Genomic DNA, 26,225 nt, shown 5'->3' with positions numbered 1-26,225 from the left:
CAGTAAAAAAGAGGGAATAACGTCCACCTAACATTGTGGTCCCATTGTTATCGCTCTGTGATCGATTTTCCAATCTGAAACTTTCCAGCTGTTTCCAGGGGTCCCTGCACATCTGTAGAGTTCAGTAGCAGGTTGGGGAAGGTTGTTCTGTGGGATTAAAAGAGATGTGGCTTCTTGGAAGGAAGATTATAAATAAAGCCTGCTATGTTTTGTTAGTTAGCCTATACAGGAATTTGAGTTTTGAGAGCATGTCGATAATAAAAAAGCTAAGTAGTGTTTTAGTTGGCTAATAACTGGATGGGTGGCCATCAAGGGAATTCCAGATTTGCAGGCAAAGCTAAGAAGCAAGGGAATCAATATCCTGGGGGAAAAAGCACAATAATAGTATAGCCCATCGATATCAAAATTTCCCTGAAGGAGCAAGTTTAATTGAACCAGGTTGGTTGGTGTGTGGTTCTTACAAAATCCTGCAGCCCAAAAGATAGTTCTCTGTGGATATCAAAAATAGTGATGTTCTTTGTAGAAATTCTCCGTCATCCAAGTCATGGTTATCCCAAAGGTGCTTTTTTTCAAGAGGCAAACTGGACTTTCTTGTTTTTTTCTTTTCTTTTGAAGACGTTTCGCTTCTCACCCAAGAAGCTTCTTCAGCTCTGGCTGGATGGTGGGGAATGGAAGGATTTATACTCCTTGAAGACAGCTGGTCATTTGCATCCTTTTAGAGAGTCGTTGAGGCTACTTGGAGGTTTACCTGTGTGCTCAGGGTCACTTGAGTGGTGCTCTTTTCTGTGGTCTCCAATTTTTTAAAAGATTTTAGCTATACAATTTGGGATGAACATCCTTTGAATGATGTGGGAGTAGAATTGGATTTCCAGAGGGGGGAGGGGGAAATTGCAGAATGCAGGAACCATTTTCACTACTCAGGTGACCCTGAGGATACAGATAAAACTCCAAGTGCTTCAAAGACCCTCTAAAAGGATGCAAATGACCAGCTGTCTGCAAGGAATATAAATTCTTCCAATCCCTAGTGCCGCGTAACAGAGTGAGCTCCCGTGACTTGTCCCAGCTTCTGCCAACCTAGCAGTTCGAAAGTATGCAAAAATGCAAGTAGAAAAATAGGTACCACCTTTGGTGGGAAGGGAACAGCTTTCCGTGCGCCTTCGGTGTTTAGTCATGCCGGCCACATGACCACGGAGACATCTTCGGACAGCACTGGCTCTTCGGCTTCGAAACGGAAATGAGCACCGCCCCCTAGAGCCGGGAACGACTAGTGCATATGTGCGAGAGGAACCTTTACTTTTAATTATTTTGGGTGTGGAAAGGTTGCCGATGGATGAAAGTTCATATTGAATCTGTGTTCCTCTCCCCTGCAGGCCTTCTAAACCTAGAGAAATTGCTCCGACAGTTCCTTATCTCGAAGGAAACTCTCTCCGTTCGGATGTTGGATGAAAGCTGGGATCCCACACCATTGCTAAAAGAGATCAGGGATGACAAAACTGCCACCATCATTGTCCACGCCAATGCTTCCATGTCCCACGTGATCCTCAAGAAGGTAGGAATAGGGGATGCTTAGTAGCTAATCTGCATGTTAGTGTTTGGAATTTGGGTTCAGGAAATTAAGGAACGGGCAGAAGATACATATTGGGATAGTTCGTGCGTGAAATGGAGGGGTGCGGTGGCCAAGAGGTAGAGCTCTCGCCTCACAATCAGGAGGCGGTGAGTTTGATCCTAGATATAGGCACACATTTTTCTCTCTGTCTGGGCGCAATGAGAATATACCTGCTGAATAAAACTCCACATTGGCAACAGGAAAAGCATCTGGCCAGTAAACACTCAGCTCCATTCAGTGGCCCAGACTCCACCCTGCAAGGGATTGTGGGGTCATTGAAAAAAGATGACAAGTTCTCTCATGAAATGGATTTTCTAAAACCATAGAATTCAGAGGAGAGAAATCCAAAGACCATGGCATCAACTTCCATCTGTCCCCAAATAGTTGAGCTTTCTAATCTTTGAGAACGTTCTGTTCTACATCGGTACTCATTTTCTCTCCCCGACTTTCTATCCTCTCCACGCGTTCTGAAAAAAATATTTTGTTTTCTTGCCTTTCCGAAGATTTGTTATGAGTCAGAGCAGTGGGCCCTTCAGGCTTTGAAGTATTTGGCAGTGTTCCTGAACAGTCCATCAAAAAAAAAGGGGGGGGGGAAACGAAACAAACAATGTATAAACAAGCATTAAAATCCACTTCTTCCTCAACGCACATCGGCCTATCGTTGGGCAGGGCATTTTTTTTTGGGGGGGGGGGGGTGATAGCAACTTTCAAGAGCTTGGGTCTTGAGGGAAGACACCTTTGATGCTGCCTAACTTATTTGGTGCAAAAGACGGAGATATTTCAGAACTGAAGATCTGAAGCGCAGACTGTGATGCGTAGCAAGGGGCCTGTGTTGTCCCCAAAACTGGGCTCTTGCTTAGTGTTGAAGCCAACAAGTCACTGGACACAAGGTGTGATATAGAACTGTACTTTTATTTTGGTACCAAGATATAAGGACCCTGGTTTGAAAAACTAACCAAGGGCCAAGAGTACCGCAGTTTTTATAGTCAAGGGATGGACGCGTTCAACCCTTTGCCCTTCCCCTAATAATGCATGCATGACAGATAATATTGATTGGTTATTTGGATTTCACATCATCTGTTTTTCACCCCAGGTCACGGGTATCTTGCAAAGCGTGCCACCTCTATGTGGGTTTCGGGGTTTGTCTTATAAGCAGCTATTCTTGTTCCTAATATCCTGGCTAGTGGTTTTAAGGTGCTAACTTTTGTCTCGCTGTTAATGTGTAGCCCCCCCTCCTTCTTACTGCAGAGCAGAATAAAAGAACAAACAGTTTTATCTGAGGCAGCTCCCCTGCGACCCCCTTTCCTCTTTAGTGAGAGAGATAGCAAAGGAGCAAAGTTCTTAATTGTCAAAGAAATGAAGCCAGAGAAAATGTTTTATCAGAGTTCATATTCCTCACTCTTATGTCCATTCCATCCACAGCTGGGCCTTATCGCCACATATGACCCTTCCTCTGACCCCCCCCCCCCAGGGCCTCACCTGGACATACATTCCATCATCTGATCCTTCACCAGCAACTGACTGTGGCGAAACTTCAGGGACTGTCCTGGGTTAGAATGAGGGTGAAGAATCAAAGGCCCTGCAGATTCCGCTAAAGTTTAGAAGTTTAGAATAACGGAAAGGACCTTGGAGGTCTTCTAGTCCAACCCCCTGCTCAGGCAGGAAGCCCTACACCACTTCAGACAAATGGATATCCAACATCTTCTTAAAAACTTCCAGTGTTGGGGCAATCACAACTTCTGGAGGCAACGTCTGTTCCACTGATTAATTGTTCTAACTGTCAGGAAATTTCTCCTTAGTTCTCTAAGTTGCTTCTCTCCTTGATTAGTTTCCACTCATTGCTTCTTGTCCTGCCTTCAGGTGCTTTGGAGACTAGCTTGACTCCCTCTTCTTTGTGGCAGCCCCTGAGAAGCTTCATCTTGAAATGGCCTCCAAATGCCCCTTCCACCTGATTGTAAAGGATGAGCAGGACTAGGTGGTCCCTGAGAAAACCAGACCTGTGCCATGGAGCTCTTCTTAGAGATGGTCACCAGCACCCAGAAAGCAAGCTTCTAGAATATTCTACTGAGAGCTCCTTTGACGCGCAGTCAATCCTATTTAAAAGTGTTGTCCTCGTGTAATTAAGGCACGTGTATTTAAGTGCACAATCCAACTGGAAAGGAGATCCTAAAGCAGTTCAGACAAATGTGTGTCTAGTCTCTTCTTAAAAACCTAATTGGTGGAACGGTTCCCTTCCAAAGTTGTGGAATTGTAGACATATGAAGTGTTCCAATTTCTCAGGGGCTGCCAGAAAAAAGAGGGAGTCAAACTATTCTCCAAAGCACCTGAAGGCAGGACAAGAAGCAACAGATGGAAACTAATCAAAGAGAGAAACAACTTAGAACTAAGGAGATGTTTCCTGAGAGTGAGAACAATTAACCAGTGGAACAATTTTCATCCAGACATTGTAAAAGCTCCAACACTGGAGGTTTTTCAGAAGAGTTTGGACAACCATTTGTCTGGAACGTCATAGAGTCTCCTGCTTGAGCGGGGGGTTGGACTAGAAGACCTCCAAGGTCCCTTCCAACTCTGTTATTCTGTTAGACTGCAAAGTCGCTCTCCTGATCAGTCAACACAGCTGCAGAGGCCTGGGGGTCTCGCATCCACGGAGCCAAGTCAAACGCCAATAATATTTGCCTGATTCTTTGTCTAGATGCTGGTCAAGGAACGGCATCTCCTAAGAACAGCACAGCACTGTTTTAAGCACCCAGCTCACGGGACAAGTGTCAGAGGTTGCGCATGCGTGCACGTCGAAATCAAAGGCGGGTTTTGTTTGCAACCCCTTGATGGCTTGTGTTCAGTGTGGGAAATCAGAGCCAAGATATGGGGTTTCTCAGTTGCTCCGTCTCTCTCTGCTCTCTCTCTCTCTGCTAAGTTAATAAAGGATTTGAATGAATCCTCAGTATTGAAGGCTACTCCTTTATCCGGTTGCCATAGCAATGTCGCACAATGCGCGGCGACAGAACCAATGAGATTTGGGAGGCCTGTGCCTCTTCCTCGTCCTTTCTTGGAGCTTTTTCCTCCTCTCCTGCCCAGCGTAAAGCCCTTCAAGATTGAAAGAGTGACACATGGATTTTACTTAAAACCTTGGCTTCGTCATTTGGTTCATTTAATCTGGAGATGCTTACAGGAGATTGTCTGGGGGAAAGAATAAAATCAGCTGATATAGTTGTGGCAGTTTCAGGTCTGGTCTTGTCTGATCCGATCTTCTTGAAAGGATGGCTCAACCAATGGTCCTTTTGAGAACCATGGTCTCAACCATGGAACCAATGGTCCTCTCTGTGGAGGCCACACTTGGTCAAGAGAGGACTGGTCTCTTCATTATCAGGATCGTCAGGTAGTTAACAGATAACAGACTGACAGAATTGGAAGGGACCTTGTGTAGGTCATCTAGTCCAACCCCACACTCAAGCAGGGGACCCTACACCATTTCTGATGGATGCCAGTCCAGTCTTTTCTTGAAAGTCTCCAGTGATGAAGGTCCCACAACTTCCGAAGTTCATTGTTCGGGTTAATTGTTCTCACTGTCAGGAAATTTCTCCTTATTTCTAGGTTGAATCTCTCCTTGGTCAGTTTCCATCCATTATTCCTTGTCTGGCCTTCGGGTGCCTTGGAAAATAGCTTGATCCCTTCCTCTCTGTGGCAGCCCCTCAAACATGGGAAGACTGCTATCATGTTCCTCTAACCCCCATACCTTTTACCTTAAACTGTCTACCAAAAAAGAGTCTCAACATCTTTTTTATAGCGTGATGGCCAAAACTGGATGCAGTGTTCTAGGTATGATCTTACCGAGGCTTTATAGAGAGGTATTAGCACCTCACATGATCTGAAGCAATCGGTGGGACAAGAAATCACGTTGGCCATCTGGGAATCTTTCTTGGTGTTCCCCCTTTTTTTTCACCCTCTTCTATTCGGGCTCTCCTTGGCAGTTGCGGCCCTGTGCAAACAGTGTGTGTCCGTGAGACAAAACGCAGCAGGAGTAAAGTGTGTTTTCCCAGCTGGGCTCTGGATTATGCAAAGTCAACAGGCGTATAAGGCGAGGCTGGCAAAATAAGACAAGTGAGCTCCTTGGTAACAAGCAGGCTCATGTTGCATCTTGCCTAAAAACAGGTGAAGAGCTTCTGTAATGTCCCCCCCCCCCCCCCAAGCATTTTCTTCCAGCCCAGAAATGCACAGCGAGAACTGAAAGGTAATTTAACAGAGGGGGGAAAGCAACAAAGAGGTAGCTCATTTTACAGCACAACAGTAAAACAATAATAATCCAACATTATATCTGCCATCCGAGGAATCTGGGGAAGCAGGCAACCTCAACCATGTGTTCATAATCTAGCCATGGGCTACTTAGAGGATAAGGTAAAGACCAACCTTTGGAGCTGAGCTTGGGAGAAAATCTGAAACCAAGGTTTTTATCTGGGTTCCTATTAAAAAAAGCCAAGCAGCTACCAGATAAACCTTTCAGGTTTCAAAGGGAGGCCCGTATGTAGGATATGGCGATGCCTACGTAGGATGACTGAGAGAGGGATCTTGGAGTCTTAGTGGACAACCAGTTAAATATGAGCAAGTTGTGTGCGGCAGCAGCCAAAAAAAAGCCAATGCAAGCAGTCATTCTCCTAGTTTCCCTTTGCCTTCCCTTCATCTGCAATATGCATCTGCAACAAACTGAAATGAAGTACATATTATATTCAGAATTTGTGACTTTACTCCCAATGCCTGTGTGGGTGTGTGAGTGAGAGAGAGAGACAGAGACAGAGAAAGCGACAGAGAGAGAAATAGAGAGACAGAGAGACGGAGAGAGACGGAGAGATACAGAGAGAGAGAGAGAGAGAGAGAGAGAGAGAAATAGAGAGAAACAGAGACAGAGAGAGAAAAAGAGAGAGAAAGGAAGAGAGAGAAGGAGAGAGAAAGAGAGAGAGAAGGCAGTCTTCATTTGCATTTGTGAATATATTTTTAAGTGCAGCCCATTTGAAACCATTGCCTGCAGTGGTGCAGAAACGTGTGATAGGGTTTTTTTCTTCTTTCTTCTTTTTTAAAAAGCCATCCAGGTGACAAACGTCTAAAGAGAGAAACAAACACGTTCAATTACAAGCCATCATTTGCTTCAGGACACTTTCTATGTCTTCTCAGACTTCAAAACTGGCGGTCCTGCTCCCATCCCAGGGGAAGTGAGCGGTTGCAAAACTGGAAAGTGGTGTTTGAAGGACTTGGGAGGGGGTATGATCCTAACATTTGTTCTCCTTCCTAGCTTTATGGGTCCCGCCCCTTCCAACGGTGCGCTTAGGAAAAAAGGGATGAGCTCTGTAGAGGAAGAATAGGGGACTTTTTCTACCCACAGAGAGACAGAGAGAGAGAAAAAAACCTAATTAAATACCGACAGCTCTCGCCCGGGTCTCCTTCAAACCTCCTCTAAGGCAGTAGAGATGTTCTTGGTTGCAATATTGTTTGAAGAAATTCACCCGGCATGGAAGGGCCGACATCAGAACCAAGAACCAAGAGTAGAGTTGGTCATTAAGTCATTATCCTTAGTATCCTGAGGACTTTTTTTTTCCTGAATGGTAAATGTCAGAGTTTGTTGCATAAATTCAAATCCAGAAAGCACACACAGATAACTGATGCAGCAGGATTCCTTAACTTCTTTATATACATAAGAATAGATGAATAAATATACAATACCAACAGGGGATTCTTCTAAAGAAACGCAAGGCAGGAGAGTTACAGGCAAACACAAGCAATTAGCTTCATTTCAGCAGACCAGCCCAGACAGAGTGCTAGTTTACTTCTTAGAGCAGCAGACTGCTTCAGTTTCTGTTTCAATTCTCTGCACAGACTCAGATCTGTTTAAGCTTCCATTGGCTGACTTAGATGCTATGCCTATTCATTGGCTGACCTTGTTCCCATGTCTCTCCCAGTCATGAATATTTTTAACAATAAACCTCATTGAAAATAGTGGAATTCAAAGGCAACCCCCCCCCCCTGCATTTTCTGTCTGGACTTCCCAACTCTTTTCAGAGATACCCAAGTTTAGTTTCAAATTAGAAGGCATGGAGCAGAGCGGGAAGGATCTGTCAGGCTGTGACTTAACCGTGCTTTGATTTCTCATCTCCTCTGCGTTACAGGCAGCTGAACTGGGAATGGTGTCAGCCTATTATACATACATCTTCACTAATCTGGTAAGCATTTTCTTTCCTGTTTCCCCTCTAAAGTGTCTGATGGATGAAAACTGGTCGGTTCCAGTTGAGAGGGTGTTGAGTTTGAGTTCCAGCTATGGAGCTACCTTTAAGGGGTGGAGGAAGAGGACAAAATAGAGAGAAAAGAAGTGCAATAAAGATGATTAGGGGACTGGAGGCTAAAACATGTAAAGAACGGTTGCTGGAATTGGGTATGTCTAGTTTGATTTGATTAAAAGGACTAGGGGTGACATGATAGCAATGTTCCGATATCTCAGGGGCTGCCACAAAGAAGAGGGAGTCAAACTATTCTCCAAAGCACCCGAGGGTAGAACAAGAAGCAATGGGTGGAAATTAATCAAGGAGAGAAGCAACTTAGAACTAAGGAGAAATTTCCTGACAGTGAGAACAATGAATCAGTGGAACAATTTGCCTCCACAAGATGTGAATGCTCCAACACTGGAAGTATTTAAGAAGATGTTGAATATCCATTTGTCTGAAACGGCATCGGGTTTCCTGCTGAGTAAGGGGTTGGACTAGAAGACCTCCAATGTCCCTTCCAATTCTGTTATTCTATTCTATTCCATTCCATTCCACTCCACTCCACTCCACTGCACTCCACTCCACTCTACTCTACTCCACTCTACTCTACTCTACTCTACTCTACTCTACTCTACTCCATTCTAAAAAGAAGATGGCCTGCAGAGTTTGGATTTACCCCCCTTAAAAATGGAACAGTTATAAAATACAGGGAGTCTTTGACTTACAACAGGTCAATTAGTGACCAAAGTTACAACAGCACTGAAAAAGTGAGTTTTGCCCCATTTTACGATGTTGAATCCCTTTGATTGTTAAATTAATAACTTGGTTGTTAAGCAAATCTGACTTCCCCATTGATGGCTTGTCAGAAGGTGGCCAAAGGGGATCACGTAACCCTGGGATGCCGCAACCATCATAAGTATGAGTCAGTTGTCGGGCATCCGAATATAAATCGCATGACCATGGAGAGGCTGTGACCATCCTAAGTGGGAAAAATAGTCCTAACTCGCTCTGTTCAGTGCCATCGTAGCTTCCAATGTGTTGTAGCCCACAAGAGGCCAATGGAACTGGCAGCAGACTCAGTCAATGAGGAAGTTGGGGAGGAAGATGGACCAGTCCTGGAGTCTGGGGAAGGCTCTGATGAGGGCTCTGTGTCGGAGGCAGAGGGGGGGGGTCAGAGCCGTATGCCAGTTATCAGCTGCCTTCAGAGTCAGACATCAGTGAGGCAGAAGAACAGCTGGAGCCTGTTCCAGGGTACTCATGCGCAGAGTTGCTGGATGAAGGGAGCAGCTAAGAAACAGGGGTCGACTTGGGAGTAAAGCCACAGGTGGAGGATGAATGGCCCCTCGCAGAGGGAATAAAAGAGGAGCAAAAGGGGAGTGGAGTTTGCAGGAGGCCATTAGTTCATTCCTGCATTCTTGCCAAGCATTGCGGCGTCTGAAAGATATCGGACCGGCCACTCTCCCAGCCTGATCAAGGTCGGTGATTATGAACTATCTTGAAAGACTGTGGGAGAGAAAAGACTTTGCTGGAGAGGAATTCACCGTAAATTAAATAGAAGGGGTTTATCAGGACAAGGACTCGGCTTGGTGCTGCTGGGGAAGCCTAGGTCAGAACACAATGGTCACTAAATGAATCGTTGCAGGTCGAGGACTACCTGTATCCCAGGTAGATGATTCGAGAGAGCTGGAAGGGTGGGAGAAAGCGGAGAACAGTCATCTCCTGAAATAATCCAGATGAGATGAGGCACCTTTTTCACTAATGCAGGTTTAGAGTTAATGAATTCTCCGTTGCTTTGGATGCAAGGGGACCGATGATGTGACTAATAAGAATTGCCTTCTAACCTTGGTGATGATCAGTTTCTATAATTTCAATGAATATTTATGTTGTGTGTGTGTGTGTGTGTTTGAGCAAGGTTGTGTGCGTGCTTGCTGAGAGGAACAGGGAGTATGCTGATATTTGGGTGGAAGAGACGGATGGAAAGAAGATGGAAGCTGCAGTCATCTGAATTGGAGGGAGGAATGGATCAGCAAGAAGGAGAAAAAGACCTCCTTGGGAGGGTCTTAGGGTCGGAGCAGCAGATGAAGAGGGTCTATCGGCAGTTCAGAAGATCACCAAAAGATCTGCTTTTTTTCCCGCCCTCCAAAGGCTCCGGTTTGGGTGGACTTCTTCTAACGTTTGGGACTCTCTTTGTTCCTCGTCAGCTTTCTCACCATTTTCTTGTCTTTTAGGCATGCCTAAAGTCAAGAAATTAGGAAGTAGGGTACTGCTCTAAAGTAATGTTTATCAGCCTTGGCAACTTTAAGATGTGTGTACTTCAACTCCCAGAATTCCCCCTGGGGGAATTCTGGGAGTTGAAGTCCACACATCTTAAAAAGTTGCCAAGGTTGGAAAACACCACTATCGGTAATCCTTGACTTAACAAGCACAATGGAGCCTCAAATTTAGGTGGCTAAGTGAAGCAGTTGTTGAGTGGGTGTTTTGCCCCATTTTATGACTTGGACCAGCGGGGGGGGGGGGGGGCAGAAGACCTCCAAGGTCCCTTCCAACTCTGTTATTCTATCCAATATATTCTATTCTACTGTACTCTCCTCTCCTCTACTCTTTATTCTTCATTCCAATATTTGTTCTGTTCTGTTCTACTCTATTCTACTCTACTCTGTTCTACTTCTATTCTAGTCTATTTTATTCTATTTTATTCTACTCTATTCTACTCTTCATTCCAATATTTGTTCTGTTCTGTTCTACTCACCTTACCCTACCCTACCCTACCCTTTACTACTTTACTCTACTCTACTCTACACTATTCTGAACATGGCTGGTACTTAGGTTTGGGCACATTTCCCCTACAAATCAAATTGTCATCCTTGGCTTGAAGCAAAGTACTTCTAATTAGTTGTGTTGCTGGTGGTGCAAGGCAGGAGACCATTGTCACAGTCACTCCAAGGCGGTTCTCTTCCATGACATGGCTTAGAAATTGTGCTTCTCTGTCATCAACAGCAGCACTTAACTTAATACAAACAAATGTGTTTGTTTGTTTGTTTGTTTGCTTCAGAATCACTTTAATAATGCCCACGATCAACTTTATTGGGCCAAACTGTAGACCCTCGGTTAGAAGTCTAATGTTTATTGCAAGGAGAATTCTAAAACAGAGGCTGGTTGTAAACAAAGTGGCCTTAATTTTCTTCCTCTTTTGTATTGATTAGTTTATCGAAATAATCTAATTCTCACCTCAGTTCAGTCTTGATGGGGTTAATTAGGAAAGAAAAGAGTCGCTGGATGGAAACTTGGACAGATGGAAGAGAGATTGATGGGAATTAAGCAATATTTAAACGCAGACAGGAGATGGGAGTGAAGCTATTTAAGCTAATAAATCTAGAGGGATTATCAAGTCACTAATGATCCCAATCAAGGCCTAACGAGGGAGGGGGAGGGGGGAAATGAGACATAAAATCAAGTTGACAGGTTCTCTGGGACAGCAGATGGTGGAAGGTCCATCTCAGTCGAAGGGCCGGGAGGAGAGAGGTACTCAAAGTGGCGGAGAAGCCTTCCTTCTCTCCTTCCCCTTCCTTCTTCGCTTACCTCTCCCCTACTCCTACTCTTACTCTTCCCCTTCCTACCCTCTCTCCTTCTCTTTCTTTCCCTTCCACCCTCCTCTCCTTTCCTCTCTTTTCCTTCCCTCCTCTCTTCTCCTCTCTCCCTTTTTTTCCTGCTGTTATAGGTGTCTCTTTCAAATCTCATTTATGTTTTCTTGGGATGGTATTTCCACAAACCCAAATATAATTTAGTATCATTCCTTATTCCCTTTCCTTCGCTAATCTATCCTAACTATCCTCCCCACATACACACTTTATATCTCGCTCTTGAACATATTCTTATATATTTAGTATAGATAGACAGATAGATTAGGAGAAAAGAAAGGGAAAATAAGATGCTGTTACAACAGGCGGAAGGGATGGAAAATAAAGCAACCCAAATTGTATATTACAACCTATTAAATGGAATAACAAATGCATAAGAATGACAAATGTAAAGAACAATAACAATTATGTGAATGTATACTTATGATTGTATGTAAGAGAATAAAAAATAAAAAACTTTTTTTTTAAAAGGGGGGTGGGAGAAGCCGGTCATCCAAAAGAGAGGCACTATTATAAATTTAAATTTAAGAATATGAAGATTAACATGGGAAGGTGGCAGTCATACAAGGGGTCAGGAGGCCAGCACTGTGCTTGCCGTCCTGGGAAAATGTTTTGAAGATCAGTTCTTCGCGTTTGAAAAAGAAAAGTCGGAGGCGGCAGTTACTCCTGATTCCCGACTCCTTCCGTCCCGTTTCCCTCATAACCTGCACTGGATGGCCATTAGGCTTTATGCAGTGGTGAAATCATGCCCCCCCCAGTTCTGTGGGCGTGGCTTGGTGGTGGTGTTGGGGTCATGTGACTGGGTGGGCGTGGCCACCTTTTTTTTCACTTTCAGCTATTTTTAAAGATTTTTAAAGCAATTTTCCCCCACCGATTCGGGAGAATCGGCAGGGGGGAAATGCTTTAAAAAGCTTTTAAAAATAGCTTCCGAGGATCACACAGCTTAGCTGAGCCGCCCGATCGTCGGAAGCATTTAAAAAAGCTTTTTAAAGCATTTTTCCCTGCCGGTTCTACCGAATCGGCGGGGGGGGAGGGGAATGCTTTAAAAAGTGGGGGGAAAGCTTCCAAGGATCACGCAGCTCACAGCTAAGCTGCACGATCCTCTGAAGCTCTTTTTTTTTTTACTACCGATTCACAGAAGCTAGGACAATTGTCCCTACCGGTTCGGCCAAACCATGCCGAACCGGGAGGATTTCACTCCTGGCTTTATGGCTGCATTGTTGTGGGGTTTGGGGAAGGTGCCAGGCTAGCTGGCTGGTTGGCTGGCTGGCTGGCTTCCATCAAGATGGTGAGTCATCCTGATTTTAAATCCTCCTAATTAGACAGCTCAATGGAGAGAAAAACCTCAGGCAACAAAAACAAGCATCATTGCTGGTGGAGAACAGGAGACAAAATCACAGTGCCCATTGGAAGATCAGAGCTGCCAGGAACCCAGATGAATATTTATTTCAGAAGCCTTCAAACTTGATAATTTGTGGACTTCAACTCCCAGAATAGCTGGCTGGAGAATTCTGTGAGTTGAAGTCCACAAGTCTTAAAGTTGCCAAGTTTGGGGACCCCTGATTCATTCGTTTAATCGGTTTCCATCCTGCTTTTTTTCCCCCACTGGAATTCAGTGGGTCATGGGTACCCATGTTGCTATTTTCTTCCCCCACCACTTAAGGTCTGAGGCCAGGAGAGAGAAATGACCCAAGGTGACCATTTTGAGCTTCCATGACTGGGGATGGATTTGAACTTGGTACCGAGAGAGAATTTCTGGTAGCAAGAGGACATTGGTGGCTCAGGGTTGAACAGTGGGGTCCTTGGTGCTCTCCGAGCTTCGCTGTTTTCTTGCAGATGTTTCATTACCCAAGTAGACAATGTCATCAGTGCTAGAAGGAAGTAGGCTTTGTGGAAAGGAGGAGGAGGCTTAAATGTAAGATGTCCATTATCAGAAGGCTCTATACGCAAAGCAATTTGGTCAAAGGTATGATTATCCATTAGATACATCCTTTCTGGTCCTTGGTATTCTGTGAGCTTGGCTGTTTTCTTGCACATGTTTCATCATCCAACTAGATAATATCATCAGTGCTAGAAGGAAGTGGGGTTGCAGAGAGGAGGAGGAGGAGGAAGGAGAGAGGAGGAGGACTATGGGTCCTTGGTTCTCCCTGAGCTTGGCTATTTTCGTGCAGATGTTTCACTACACAACTAGGTAACATTATCAATACTAGAAGGAAGTAGGGTTTGCTCCAGTGGTGGGATTCAACATTTTTTATTAATGGTTCTGTGAGCATGGCTTGGTGGGCATGGCAAGGAAAGGATACTGCAAAATCCCCATTCCCTCCCCACTCCAGGGGAAGGATACTGCAAAATCCCCATTTTTCTCCTGATCAGCTGGGACTCAGGAGGCAGAGAATAGATGAGGGCAGGGCCAGACAGAGGTGGTATTTACTGGTTCTCTGAACTACTCCAAAGTTGTGGTACCAGTTCTCCAGAACTGGTCAGAATCTGCTGAATTCCCCCTCTGGTTTGCTCTCAGTTTACATTTGAAGCAATGTGAGAAATGCAGGAGAATGAAAGCTAGAGATCTGCCTGATCCCAGCTGCTCTTCACACAGCGATTCCACCTCTACTTTCCCCAGGAATAACACAGTGCTGAATGTCTTCAATGTTGAGGCCAACGCCAAGAAAAGCACAAAAGGAAATGAGTAGAAGTGCATTGGATTTTCATGGGCAGTAATGAAGATTAATAGTCACCCAGGCCTCCAAAACTCTGCCCTTCCACCTCCGGGATAACTATATCCACTTTATCTCTGTAACTTGCTTGCTCCATATATCTGAAAGGGAGAATACGTTAATATCCTCCCTTTTAAATATACAGATAATCAATTAATCTTCCAACAATTCCCCCTGTTCTGACCTAGGCTTCCCAAGAGCATGAAACAGACTCCTAGTCCTGATAAACCCTTTTTTATTTAAGTTAAAGGGAATTCCTCTCCAGCAAAGTCACAGCAAACAGTCTTTCATGAGATTTCACAATTATAGACTTTGGAGAGTTGCCAGACTGATATTTTCCAAACGCCACTCTGTAGCAGCAATTACCTGGCAAGGATTCAGGAACAGATCTTCACACTAACGAATTGAACTAATTGTCTCCTGCAAACTCCACTCCCCTTTTGCTCCTCTTTATTCCTTCTGGGAGGAGCCATTCACCGTCTTCCTGTGCCTTTTCTCCCAAGTCGGCCCTTGTTCCTTAACTGTTCCCTTCTTCTGACAGCTCTGCACATGCACACATCAGGAACAGGCTCCAGCTGTTCTTCTGCCCAATGATCTCTGACTCCGAAGGCAGCTGATAACTGTCAGAGGGCCCTGGCCCACTCTCTGCCTCCGACACAGAGCCCTCATCAGAGCCTTCCCCAGACTCCAGGACTGGCCCTTCTTCCTCCCCAACCTCCTCACTGTTTGAATTTGCCACCAACTCCATTGGCTGCTGGTGGGCCACAACACTCTCTTTGTCTATTTCCAACTGTTGTTCCAGGGTTTTTGTTTATTTTTCTAGTTCTTGTATTGTGTCTTGAAGCTTGAAAGCCACATCCCAAAAATCCATGTAGGTACTCTTAACAACATGGTTATTAACCTGGCTGTCTATGGGCACCACGATTAGTCTCACCTAATTCTCCACTTGTTGCTATTCATTTAGTAGCTGTTCGAAGTTACAACGGCAATCAAACAAGTGACTTTTCACACCTACGACCATTGCAGCATCTTCATCGTCACGTGATCAAAATCTGGATGCTTGGCCACTGACTCATAGTTATGACGGTTGCAGTGTCCTGGGGGGGTCACATGATCCCCTTGGATTCGCCTTCCGATAAGCAAAGTTGATGGGGAAACCAGATTCCCTCAACAACTGTGTTGTTAACTTCACCGCTACGGAGATTCACTTAACAATGGCTGCAGGAAATGTCGTAAAATAGGGTAAAATCCATTACCAACTGTCTCGCTTAGCAACAGAAACGTTGGCCTCCATTCTGGTCATAAGTCGAGAGCCACCATTTTGCTAAACTGTCAGCTAAAGTTTAGAAAAAGATGTAACGAATCCGATGAAATCCAATTTTTTTAATACTTCTGAGTCAAAACTGGACAAAAGATCAAAATGTTTCCATTTCTGGAACTTTTGCAATGGACACTATCCAGGCCAGGATTGATTCAAAAAAAATGTGTGTGTACAATGATGCATCAATTTTTTAAAAAAACAACAACAAGCCCATCTACATCAAGGCAACTGGCTTTTGGAAGGGGAAATTGATTTTTGCAATTTTAAATTGCAGTTTATTCTGCGGTTATTGACAGAGTTAATATGTAACGAGTAAGCCAATCCTTTTTTTTCCTTTTTTTTCTTAAGTCATAAAGCACTTAGTGTAATCTAGTACAATTTCGGAAATAAATGGCAATGTTTTTCAGGCGGCCGTAAGAATGATAAATTGATTTAGCAGCTTAGCATTTTGTAGTAAGTGAAGGGCTTTGGCTTCTGAAAAAGAAGAATGTGTATTATCCAAAAGAAATACTGTTGTATTTCTGCCGGTGGCCTGCGGAGCTGGCAGCAGATTCGGACAGTGAGGAGGGTTGGGGAGGAACCTGGGCCAGTCCTGGAGTCTGGGGAAGGCTCGAATGAGGGCTGTGTCAGAGGCAGAGAGGGGGCCAGGTCCATCTGGTAGTTACGTGCTGTCTCTGGAGTTTCCAGAGTCTGACATCAGTGAGGCAGAAGAACAGTCTGAGCCTGTTCCCAGTGTGCGAATGCACAGAACTGCCAGAAGGCAAGAACAGTTAAGACAAAAAAGGCAACTCGGGAGTAAGGCTTGGAGATGATTGGCCCCTCCCATAAGACATAAAAGAGGAGCAAACGGATGTGAGCCTTTGCAGGAAGCAATTAGTTCATGTAGTCAGTTCAAGCTCTGAGAAGTTGTTTGACTCTGTGCTACGTTTGGCCTTGCAAAACTAAACGGCAATTAGCTCTCCGGCAGCGTTTCAAGGGAGAGAAAGGTGGGTGCTTACCCTGAAAGACTGCGGCAACTTAAGCAAACATCTGCCGGACTATTTACAGACTGTTTGTGAATCATTACGGGATGTGAAGGAACATAATTCACAGCTGTTTAAATAAAAAGAGGGTTTGGGGGACGAAGTTTGTGATTTATGCTTTCCCGAGAAGCCTAAGTCAGAACAAAGACAATTTCTTGTATGAGAGTCGATGGGAAGGCGCCAATCATGGGAATGCATATTTGTAAGTAGATCCTTTTTCACAAACTTTGATGGATGGCGAGATCGTCGACTATAAGCAGTCTCCAATTTATAACAATTCACCTAATGACCATTCAAAGTTGCGTCGCTGAAAAAAAGTGACATGACCATTTTTTTCACACTGAAGGCCGTGTCCCCATGATCACGTGATCAAAATTTGGATGCTGGGCAGCTGGCTCATATGTATGGCTGTTGCACTCGTCTAGGATCATGTGGTCCCTTTTTGTGATCCTCTGACAAGCAAAATCAATGGGGAAGCCGGATTCACTTACTAACTTAACAACTGGAGTGATTCACTTAGCAACTGTTCCAAGAAGAGTCATCCAATGGGATGAAATTCACTTAACAACTGTCTCACTTTGCAACAGAAATGTTGAGCTAAGTTGGGGTTGTAAGTCAAGGACTACCTGTACTGACAATATTGTATATTACCCTCTGCCTTAGATCAGTGTTTCTTTGGCAACTTTAAGATATATATGAAGTTCAACTCCCAGAATTCGATGGAGGCTGGCTGGAGAATTCTGGGAGTTGAAGTCCATATATATCTTAAAGTTTCCAAGGAAGATTTCAGATTAACAGAGTTGGAAGGGACCCTGTAGGTCATCTAGTCCAACCCCCCACCCAAGCAGGTGACGCTACACTATTTCTGACAGATGGCAGTCCAGTCTCTTCTTGAAAGCTTCCAGTGATGAAGCTCCCACAACTTCTGAATGCAACTTCTATTCCATCAATTGATTGTTCTCACAGTCAGAAAATTTCTCCTTATTTCCAGGTTGAATCTCTCCTTGATCAGTTTCCATCCATTATTCCTTGTCTGGCCTTCAGGTGCTTTGAAAAATAGCTTGACCCCTTCCTTTCAACTAGGCACCGAGAACAGTTTTTTTCCTGAATGCCATCACTCTGCTAAACAAATAATTTCCTCACCACTGTCAAGCCATTCACTAAGGCGGCATTACTATTGCTATTACTATTAGTCTTCTCATTGTTCCATCTCCTCCCACTTATGACTGCAGGACTGTAACTTTGTTACATCTTACATTTTATATTGATATGGATTGCTTCCTGATTGCTTATTTGTACCCTACGACTATCATTAAGTGTTGTACCTCATGATACTTGATGAATGTAGCTTGTCTTTTTATGTACACTGAGAGCATCTGCACCAAAGACAAATTCCTTGTGTGTCCAATCACTCTTGGCCAATAAAGAACTCTGTTCTGTTCTGTTCTGTTCTATTCTATTCTATTCTATTCTCTCTGTGGCAGCCTTTTAAATATTGGAAGACTGCTATCATGTCTCCCCTGGTCCTTCTCTTCCCTAGACTAGCCATGCCCAGTTCCTGCAATGTTTTAGCCTCCAGTCCCCTAAATCATCTTGGTTGCTCTTCTCTGCACTTTTTCTAGAGTCTCAACTAAGAGGTGAGGTTTTATAGTGTAGTGACCAAAACTGGATGACCGAAACTGGATGAGAAATACTGGCCTAGGGTAGTTTCTACCACTCCAATGTGGAAGGAGGGTTCACCGATTTTGCTTGGAATTCTTTTTTCCTTTAATTGAGATTAAGGAACATTATTACTTTTTTCTGGATGAGAAAACAGAAAATTTGCAGAAAAAAAGAAACGGGAATGGCACGCCATTCCAGAATCGAGACACCGTTAATCCTCTTTGCTTCACAAAATCAGCTGCAAACGATAAAAGAAACCGGTGCAAAAATTAGAGAGAATTTTTGAGGATGCGCATTATGACAGCAGCATCTGAATTATCTCCATCAGTCTCCCGTTTTGGAATCTGCCCCCTCATCAGCTCATAAAATCCCTCATAAATGAGCACTTAAGAAATGATTAGAAGGATATTAATCAGCTGCAGAACTCTCCTCCCAATAAACCTCTTGCACTGATTGATAAAGCGGGTTGCACATGGAGCCAGGAAAATCTCTGATGAAATCAAGATTTATTTTATTTATTTTATTTATTTAGTTTGTCAAACATGTACAAGATAACAGATACCACTATAAACATGGACATGAACAAAGGAAATGAGTACAAACAGTAGCACAGGAACGGTAGGCACGCTGGTGCCCTTATACAGGGTCCCAAGTAATAGATCCATTACAAGCAAAAACCCCGAGGTAGGTGGATTCCTCAAGGAATCGCTTTATTGGAAATATCATATTGGCACAGATCTGATGAAAATCGACTCCGAAGGGCCCCTACCGTATTTTTCAGAGTATAAGACGCTCCGAAGTATAAGACACACCTAGATTTTGGGGAGGAAAACACAGGAAAAATATCTGCCTCTGCCTCTCAGCAATTTGCCTGAACAGCCTGAAAATGGCCCAGAAAAATGTCCTATGTGTTGGCTGTTTTTCAGGCCATTTTCAGGACATTTGGGGGGCATTTTGGGGTTGTTTTCAGGCTGTTTTCCGGCACTCCAGCTGAAGAGCAGCTGGCGACGGTGCATGTGCCAACAGAGAGGGCACACGTACCACGGGTTCACCATCACAGCCCTATTACCTTCCTCTCCTGACCTAGGACAAGGAGGTATCAGAGATGGTAAACAGGCTGAGAAAGTAACTCTTGAGGAATGCTAAGCATATACAACCAACAGATGGAAGGGGAGTAGCTGAGCTCATAAATCACAGCTCGGTCTGGGCTGCAATAAAAACCGAGAAGAAGATATTCAAAGCATTAAAAGAAACTGCATTTAGTGAACTCACCAAAGGACAGAGGCTGGAGCTCTCTTATCACAATTTCAACCCTGAGTTACAAATCTTCTCCTTTATTTATTCCTACCACTATTTCCAAAAATTCTGTCCTTTACCCCCCTAATTGTTTATATTTTATTACGATGATCATGATTTATCACCTGTTGCTTGTGTGTACACTGAGAGTTTATGCGCCAGAGACAAATTCTTTGTGTGTCCAATCACGCTTGGCCAATAAAGAATTCTATTCTATTCTATTCTAATCTAATCTAATCTAATCTAATCTAATCTAATCATCTATTCTTATTTCTATTCTATTCTCTATTAATTCTATTCTATTCTAATTCTATTCCATTCTATTCTAATTCTATTCTACTCTACTCTACATTCCAATATTTATTCTACTCTACTCTATTCTACTCTACTTTACTTTACTCCTATTTTCTATTCTATTTTCTATTCTATTTTCTATTCTATTTTCTATTCTATTTTCTATTCTATTTTCTATTCTATTTTCTATTCTATTTTCTATTCTATCCTATCCTATTCTTCTTGCTTTAAACTCCTGATTGAAGTCTCCACGACATAAAATCTGTTTGGTTTTAGGCTTTTGTCTTCTTGTAAGTAAGTGATTTCTCAGGGTACCAGCTATTCAAATGCATTGTCACTTTTGTTTCTCGGCTGGTTTTCTTTGTGAGGTTGCTACTCGGAGTTGTGTTTTTTTCTGCAAATCTACTCTGCTCAAGATTCCTGGCTAGGCCTGAGAGAGCTTTGTTTTCCCTCAGATTTGATTTTTTTTTTCCCTTGGTCCTCCGGCGTCTGTCCAGGGAGAAAGACAGATCGCGCTAGTTTGGCACAATTTTTGTCACACTCTTTGCATACGAAATCCCTCCAGGCCCCCGGCTCTCATTAGCCATCTGCCCTCGTGCCACAAGTTGACAATGTGCTATGCGGAAATAAATAACCTGCCTGGGAAACCGAAAAACCGCATCATTCAAGCCGCGTCAATAATGCAGCCGCTAATTTTCATGTTGCTTAATGATAACGCAACTCAAGCCAAAAAGAAATCCCCAGTCAGGCTCCTGATTTAAGTTTGTCCATCACCGATAAGTTGTCAGTCATTGCCTTTGTCTTCCCCATCTGGCTTAAAAGCTAGAATAATAGCCACCGTTGCAAAACAAACAACAGAAAACCAGCATTACATTTCTGATTTACGAGGGTAAAATTTCTGTCTTGACCCGGATCATAATTTATTTCACGGTTTTGTAACGGCTCATAGAAATTGAAGTTTTAATGCCTCCTTTGATCTGTGAAGGTCAGTCCCCGGTGCTGGTTTGTGAAATGAAGATGAACCTTTATTATTTTTTCTTTGGATTCTCCAGTGGGTCCATCCGCGATTTATAAAGACAGAGGCTAAGGCCTTCTCAGTTTTCATGTTACACATGACTTCCTCCTGGTCATGTTTACAACAGATGAGGATTTTGAATTCTTTCTCTCTTTTTTCCCCCAGAAGGAGTTCATAAATAAATAGCTGTTGAATCTTCTTGACATTCCTTACCAGTCTTTGCAGTTGGTGAAATGCCTTCCCTTCATCTCAACCAACAGATGCTCTGTCTTACACACTGGCCAAAAAAAAAAAATCAGAACCCAAAATACAAGTTGGGTGGACAAGACCTCGTAGATGACCCTCACTCTGTCAAGGACCTAGGACTACTCATATCTAATGATCTAAGTGCCAGAGCCACTTTACATTTGGCAATGTAACAACATTGCCAAAAAGGCATTAAGAGTTCTTAACCTAATCTTGCGTAGCTTCTTCTCTGGTAATATTGTACAGCTAAATCTTTGCTAGACCAATTCTCGAATACAGCTCATCTGTCTGGAACCCGCACTGCATATCGGACATTAATACAATTGAGCAAGTCCAGAGATATTTCACGAGAAGAGTCCTCCACTCCTCTGCTCACAACAGAATCCCTTACGCCACCGGGCTTAACATTTTGGGCTTAGACAACTTAGAACTATGCCACCTTCGGTCTGACCTGAGCGTAGTACATAAAATTATCTGCTACAATGTCCTACTGATCAATGACTACTTCAGCTTCAATCACGACAATACCCCAGCACACAATCAATACAAACGCGAGGTAAACCGCTCCAAATTCGATTGCAGAAAATACGACTTCAGCAACAGAGTGGTGAATGCCTAGGATGCCCTACCTGACTCCATTGTTACATCCTCAAACTCCCAAAACTTTAACCTTAAACTGTCTACGGTGGACCTCACCCCATTCTTAAGAGGTCTTTAGGGGGCATGCATAAGCGCACCAACGTGCCTGCTGTCCCTGTCCTAATATTTATTTTTATTCGTATCCACTTCATGCATTCAGAATCAATGTTTATACTTATATATGTTATCGAATACACGCTTGATGAAATAAATAAATATATTTTTTTCCTTGTCGAATGAGCATTGAGGAACATACTAATTCTTCTTTTTTTTGATCCTTGGCTTCCTGTAGGAATTTTCTCTCCAGCAACTGGACAGCCTTATGGATGATCGAGTGAACATCATGGGGTTTTCTATCTTCAACCAACCCCATCCTTTCTTCCAGGAATTTGCAGAAAGTCTTAACCACTCCTGGTTAGAGAATTGTGACCATATTCCTTTTACTGGACCAGCAGTAAGTAAACCCATGCATCTGTCCTCATCTCACTCTGTCCCGTGTTGTGAGGTCTTGGGTGGGAGAAAAGAAGGGGTAAGGGGTTCAGTGATGATTCCCTTTTTCAATAAAAATGTAAGGTCTAAAATTTAATGAACTTCTCCGCTCTGCCCACCTACATCGCTCAAATTAGATGATAGGATGGAAGTGAGAATAAGAGCTGCGCTTCCTCGTTCTTTTCAGATTTCAAGTTGGAAATTTCAAGAGTTTTCTGTAGTAGCCATTCTCTTCTCTCCTCTCCTCTCCCCTCTCCTCTCCTGTCCTTCCCCCTATCTTCTCCCCTCCTCTTTCCTCCCTCCTCCTCTCCTCTCTTCTTTCCTCTCTTCTCCCCTCTTCTCCCTCCTCCTCTCCTCTCTTTTCTCCTCCCCTCCCCTCTCCCCTCCCCTCCCTTCCCTTCCCTCCTCTCCTCTCCTCCCCCTCTCCTCTCCTCTCCACTCCTCCCATCCCCTCCCCCCTCTTCTCTTCGCTTCTCTTCTCTTGTTGCAAGCCTAAAGCAGTCTAGCATCCCATAAATGATTAAGATAACTTAAATAGTTGAGAATCGATAGGCCAATTAACTAGCTGTATATGTTCTGGTGCTGAGACTTCTTTAGAGATATTCTGATTTCTCTCTCACTCTCTCTCTATTTCTTTCTTTCTTTCTCTCTGTCTCACTCACTCTCTCTCTCTCTCTGTTTCTCTCTGTTTCTCTCTCTCTCTCTCTCTCTCTCTCTCTGTTTTTCTCTCTCTGTTTCTCTCTCTTGTGCTCTGACTTTTCTTGAGCTTTTACCAGCGACAATTTTGCAGGTTTTGTTCTAGTTTTTTTTAAAAAAAAAACGTTTTATCCCAATTTAATGGGACTCAAGCTTGATCTGTGCAAAAGTTTGGTTTTATTATGCAGTACTTTTCTTATATTTGCTAGCATTTCCGGGGATTTTTCCAGGCGTCGCATAGAAATATGGGCAATGTGGTCTCAATGAGGTTTTTTTTTTCTTTTTTAGAACTTCCAGAAACCAAAGTAGCTTTGGAGATTTGCAGAGATTATAGCATTAAGGGGGCGGGAAAGCTGCACATTGCTTTCTCCCAAAATCAGCTTTCTCTCAAAACTGTTCCCTTGCGGTTCCATTCCTGGAGGAATATGCCTATTTACTATGAGGCACAAATCTAGGGGAAATTAGCTCTGAGGTTAAAAGATGAATAGCTTAATGAAAAAAAATGAGCCTCCTGTCTTAACTCCAACGCCAACTTCCAAATTGCCAGGGAGCGCGATAGTTACCTGTTTGCTGGTATAGCATGCCGTTACATTCCTCTGCATGGAAAATGTGAGCTGTTTCAAAAACAGTTTAAATTATCCCAGTGGGTCCCTGGGGGATTGTTAAAATTCAGATTTTGAGCAGGGCGCCTGGGAGCGGAGAGCTTCTTCCCATTTCCTCTCCTTTGTTTTTTGGCTCCCGGTATTTTTTATTTTCTGTGGGAAACAGGTCCAAATGGCTCTTGGAGCATTCACAACTTCTGGAAGCAAGTAGTTCCATCGATTAATTGTTCTACCTGTCAGAAAATTTCTCCTTAGTTCCAGGTTGCTTCTCTCCTTGATTAGTTTCCATCCCTTGCTTCTTGCTCTCCCTTCAGGACCCTGGACAGATCTGATGATCTGGGTTTTACAGGGAGGTTTAGGGCAGCTACGGAAATCTGGCTGCGAGATGATGGAACTTTTTCTGCTGAAAATGTTAGGGTGTTGCTTGTTCCAAGCGTGTCTCCCCTGAATCACACAGCCAAGGAATGGAAACTCAAGGAAAAGCGCTGAAAATTACAGATGGCTAGAATTAGGTAATTAAAATGTGGGTTGAAAACAGATGTTGGTAATTAATTGTTTCTTCGTTCTTGTTCTAGTGTCAGAAATCCTGATTGTGCCATTGGAATGGTACAGCGCGTAATTCTCCACATTAAATTGGGGGGCCAAGTGTGTCATTCTCTTGTACACAGAGAGACAATAAAGTAGGAGTTTAAAAAAAAACACATTGAGAGCTCTTCAAGGATGGTTTCCTAGGAGAGAGAGAGAGAGAGAAAAATAGGGCTAAAGGACTTGGTCATTTAGAGAACTGCGCGGGTGAACGTTTTGTGTTTAAATTGTCTTTGCTTTCAAATCAGTGTTTTAGCAGCACAATCATACTTTGTCAAAAGAAAAGGAGGAGGGGTTTTTTTTAGCCTGCATTTATTTAAATAGGGCCATCCAAAGGGTACGTATCTTCCCTATGAAGGGTAGGATGAATGCAGAATGTGTAATTGTTGAGAAGGTTTCGCTTTATTATGAAAGTCTGACTAAGAAGGAATCAATGCAATGGCCTCTTTCATTCACACTTCCAAATCTTGACTGCACAGGAAATCCTTGATTTAACAACCACTCGACATTACAACAGCACTGGGGGGGGAAGTGACTTGTGACCATTTTTCACACTTACGACCGTTGTGGCCTCCCTGCAGTCATGTGATCCACATTCAGCTGATGGACAACGGGTGTGTGTTTGTGACATTTGCCTGGGTCCTGCGATCTCTTTTTGCCACCTTCCGACAAGCCAAGTCAATGGGGAAGCCAGATTTACCTAACTTAACAATTGCGGTGATTCACTTAACAACTCGGGCAGCAAAGGTCGTATAATGAGGCAAAACCCGCTTGACAATTGCCTTGCTTAGCAGCAGAAATTTTGGGCTCAGTTGTGGTCATGAGTAGAGGTCTACTTTGTCATAGTCCGTGAACATGAACGTTGAGTGGGCAAGCAGCTTTGTGATCTTTCAGTATAGATCCTGTTACATGTTACATGTGGATTCCACACATATGGATTAGTGAACAAAGTATACAATATGATAAAAAGAGTAAAAGGATTGGAATGGAAACGGGTTGGGTCACACAGCAAGAGGAACTTAGGGCAGGTGGACCAAGGCAATGATAAAATAGCTATAGCAAGAGCCCTTAGACTTATATACCGCTTCACAGGGTTTTACAGCCCTCTCTAAGCGGTTTACAGAGTCAGCCTCTTGCCCCCCAACAATCTGGGTTCTTACTTTATTAACTTTGGAAGGATGGAAGGCTGAATTAACCTTGAGCTGATCAGGATCGAAGTCCTGGCTGTGGGCAGAGTTAGCCTGCAATTCTTCATTCTAGCCACTGTGCCACCACAGCTCCTTCCTTCCTTCTTTCCTTCACACCTAGCAATAGCACTTAGACCTATATACCACTTCACAGTACTTTACAGCCCTCTCTAAGCGGTTTACAAAGTCAGCATATTTGCCCCCAACAATCTGGCTCCTCATTTTATTAACCTTGAAAGGATGGAAGGCTGAGTCCAACCTTGAGCCTGGTGAGATTTGAACTGCCAAATTGCGGGCAGCTGGCAGTCAGCAGAAGTAGCCTGCAGTACTGCACTCTAACCACTGCACCACGGTGGCTCATGGAGGATCCCACTTGATCAAAAGCATCCGTGAAAGAGACCTAAAACAAGATGGATTGATGACATCAGCAAGTATTGTGTATCCTATTGGCAAAAGAAAGTTAAGGATCATATTGGCTGGAAATATTTGGAAGGCAACTTCATCCTCCTTTGGACAGACAATGGTTAGGAGGAGGAGGAGGAGGAGGAGGAGGAGGAGGAGGAGGAGGAGGAGGAGGAGGAGGAGGAGGAGGAGGAGGAGGAGGAGGAGGAGGAGGAGAGGTTATTTCAACAGAAGGACTATAAAATCCTTAGGTTACTAAGAACCTCAAATTTGAGCTGCCAGAAGAAATTGATTGATCATGTGCCATCAAGTCAGTGTCGTCTCTTAGCAACCACTTGGATCGATTTTTTTTTCTGTCCATCACTTGGTGTCTTCTCATGATGCACCCATCACCACTGTAACAAAGTCCATCCCTTTTTGCTGATTGTCGTCTTCTTCTCTTCCACCATTCCCAGCATTAGAGACTCCTCCAGGGAGCTGGGTCTTTGCATCATGTGTCTGAATAGGATGGATAATTCAAATCCAGTCATTTGTCCTTCGAGCAAGAACTTTGGATGACCTTGTTC

General features: G+C 43.6%; 1 protein-coding gene across 3 annotated transcripts in view; it reads left to right on the top strand.

Moving 5' to 3' along the window:
- Window positions 1-26,225, top strand: part of GRIK4 (glutamate ionotropic receptor kainate type subunit 4) — a 291,990-nt gene that overhangs the window by 202,419 nt on the left and 63,346 nt on the right. For all 3 annotated transcript variants that reach the window (XM_081961107.1, XM_081961106.1, XM_081961108.1), the window contains 3 exons: window positions 1,371-1,549; window positions 7,759-7,812; window positions 21,991-22,152. In XM_081961107.1, coding sequence (XP_081817233.1) covers window positions 1,371-1,549; window positions 7,759-7,812; window positions 21,991-22,152 — 395 coding nt within the window. The remainder of the gene's footprint in view (window positions 1-1,370; window positions 1,550-7,758; window positions 7,813-21,990; window positions 22,153-26,225) is intronic.

This window comes from Natrix helvetica (assembly GCF_964273705.1).
Source record: "Natrix helvetica genome assembly, chromosome: 8".
In the NCBI taxonomy this organism is placed as follows: domain Eukaryota; kingdom Metazoa; phylum Chordata; class Lepidosauria; order Squamata; family Natricidae; genus Natrix; species Natrix helvetica.
This window is presented reverse-complemented; position numbering and strand designations above follow the sequence as displayed.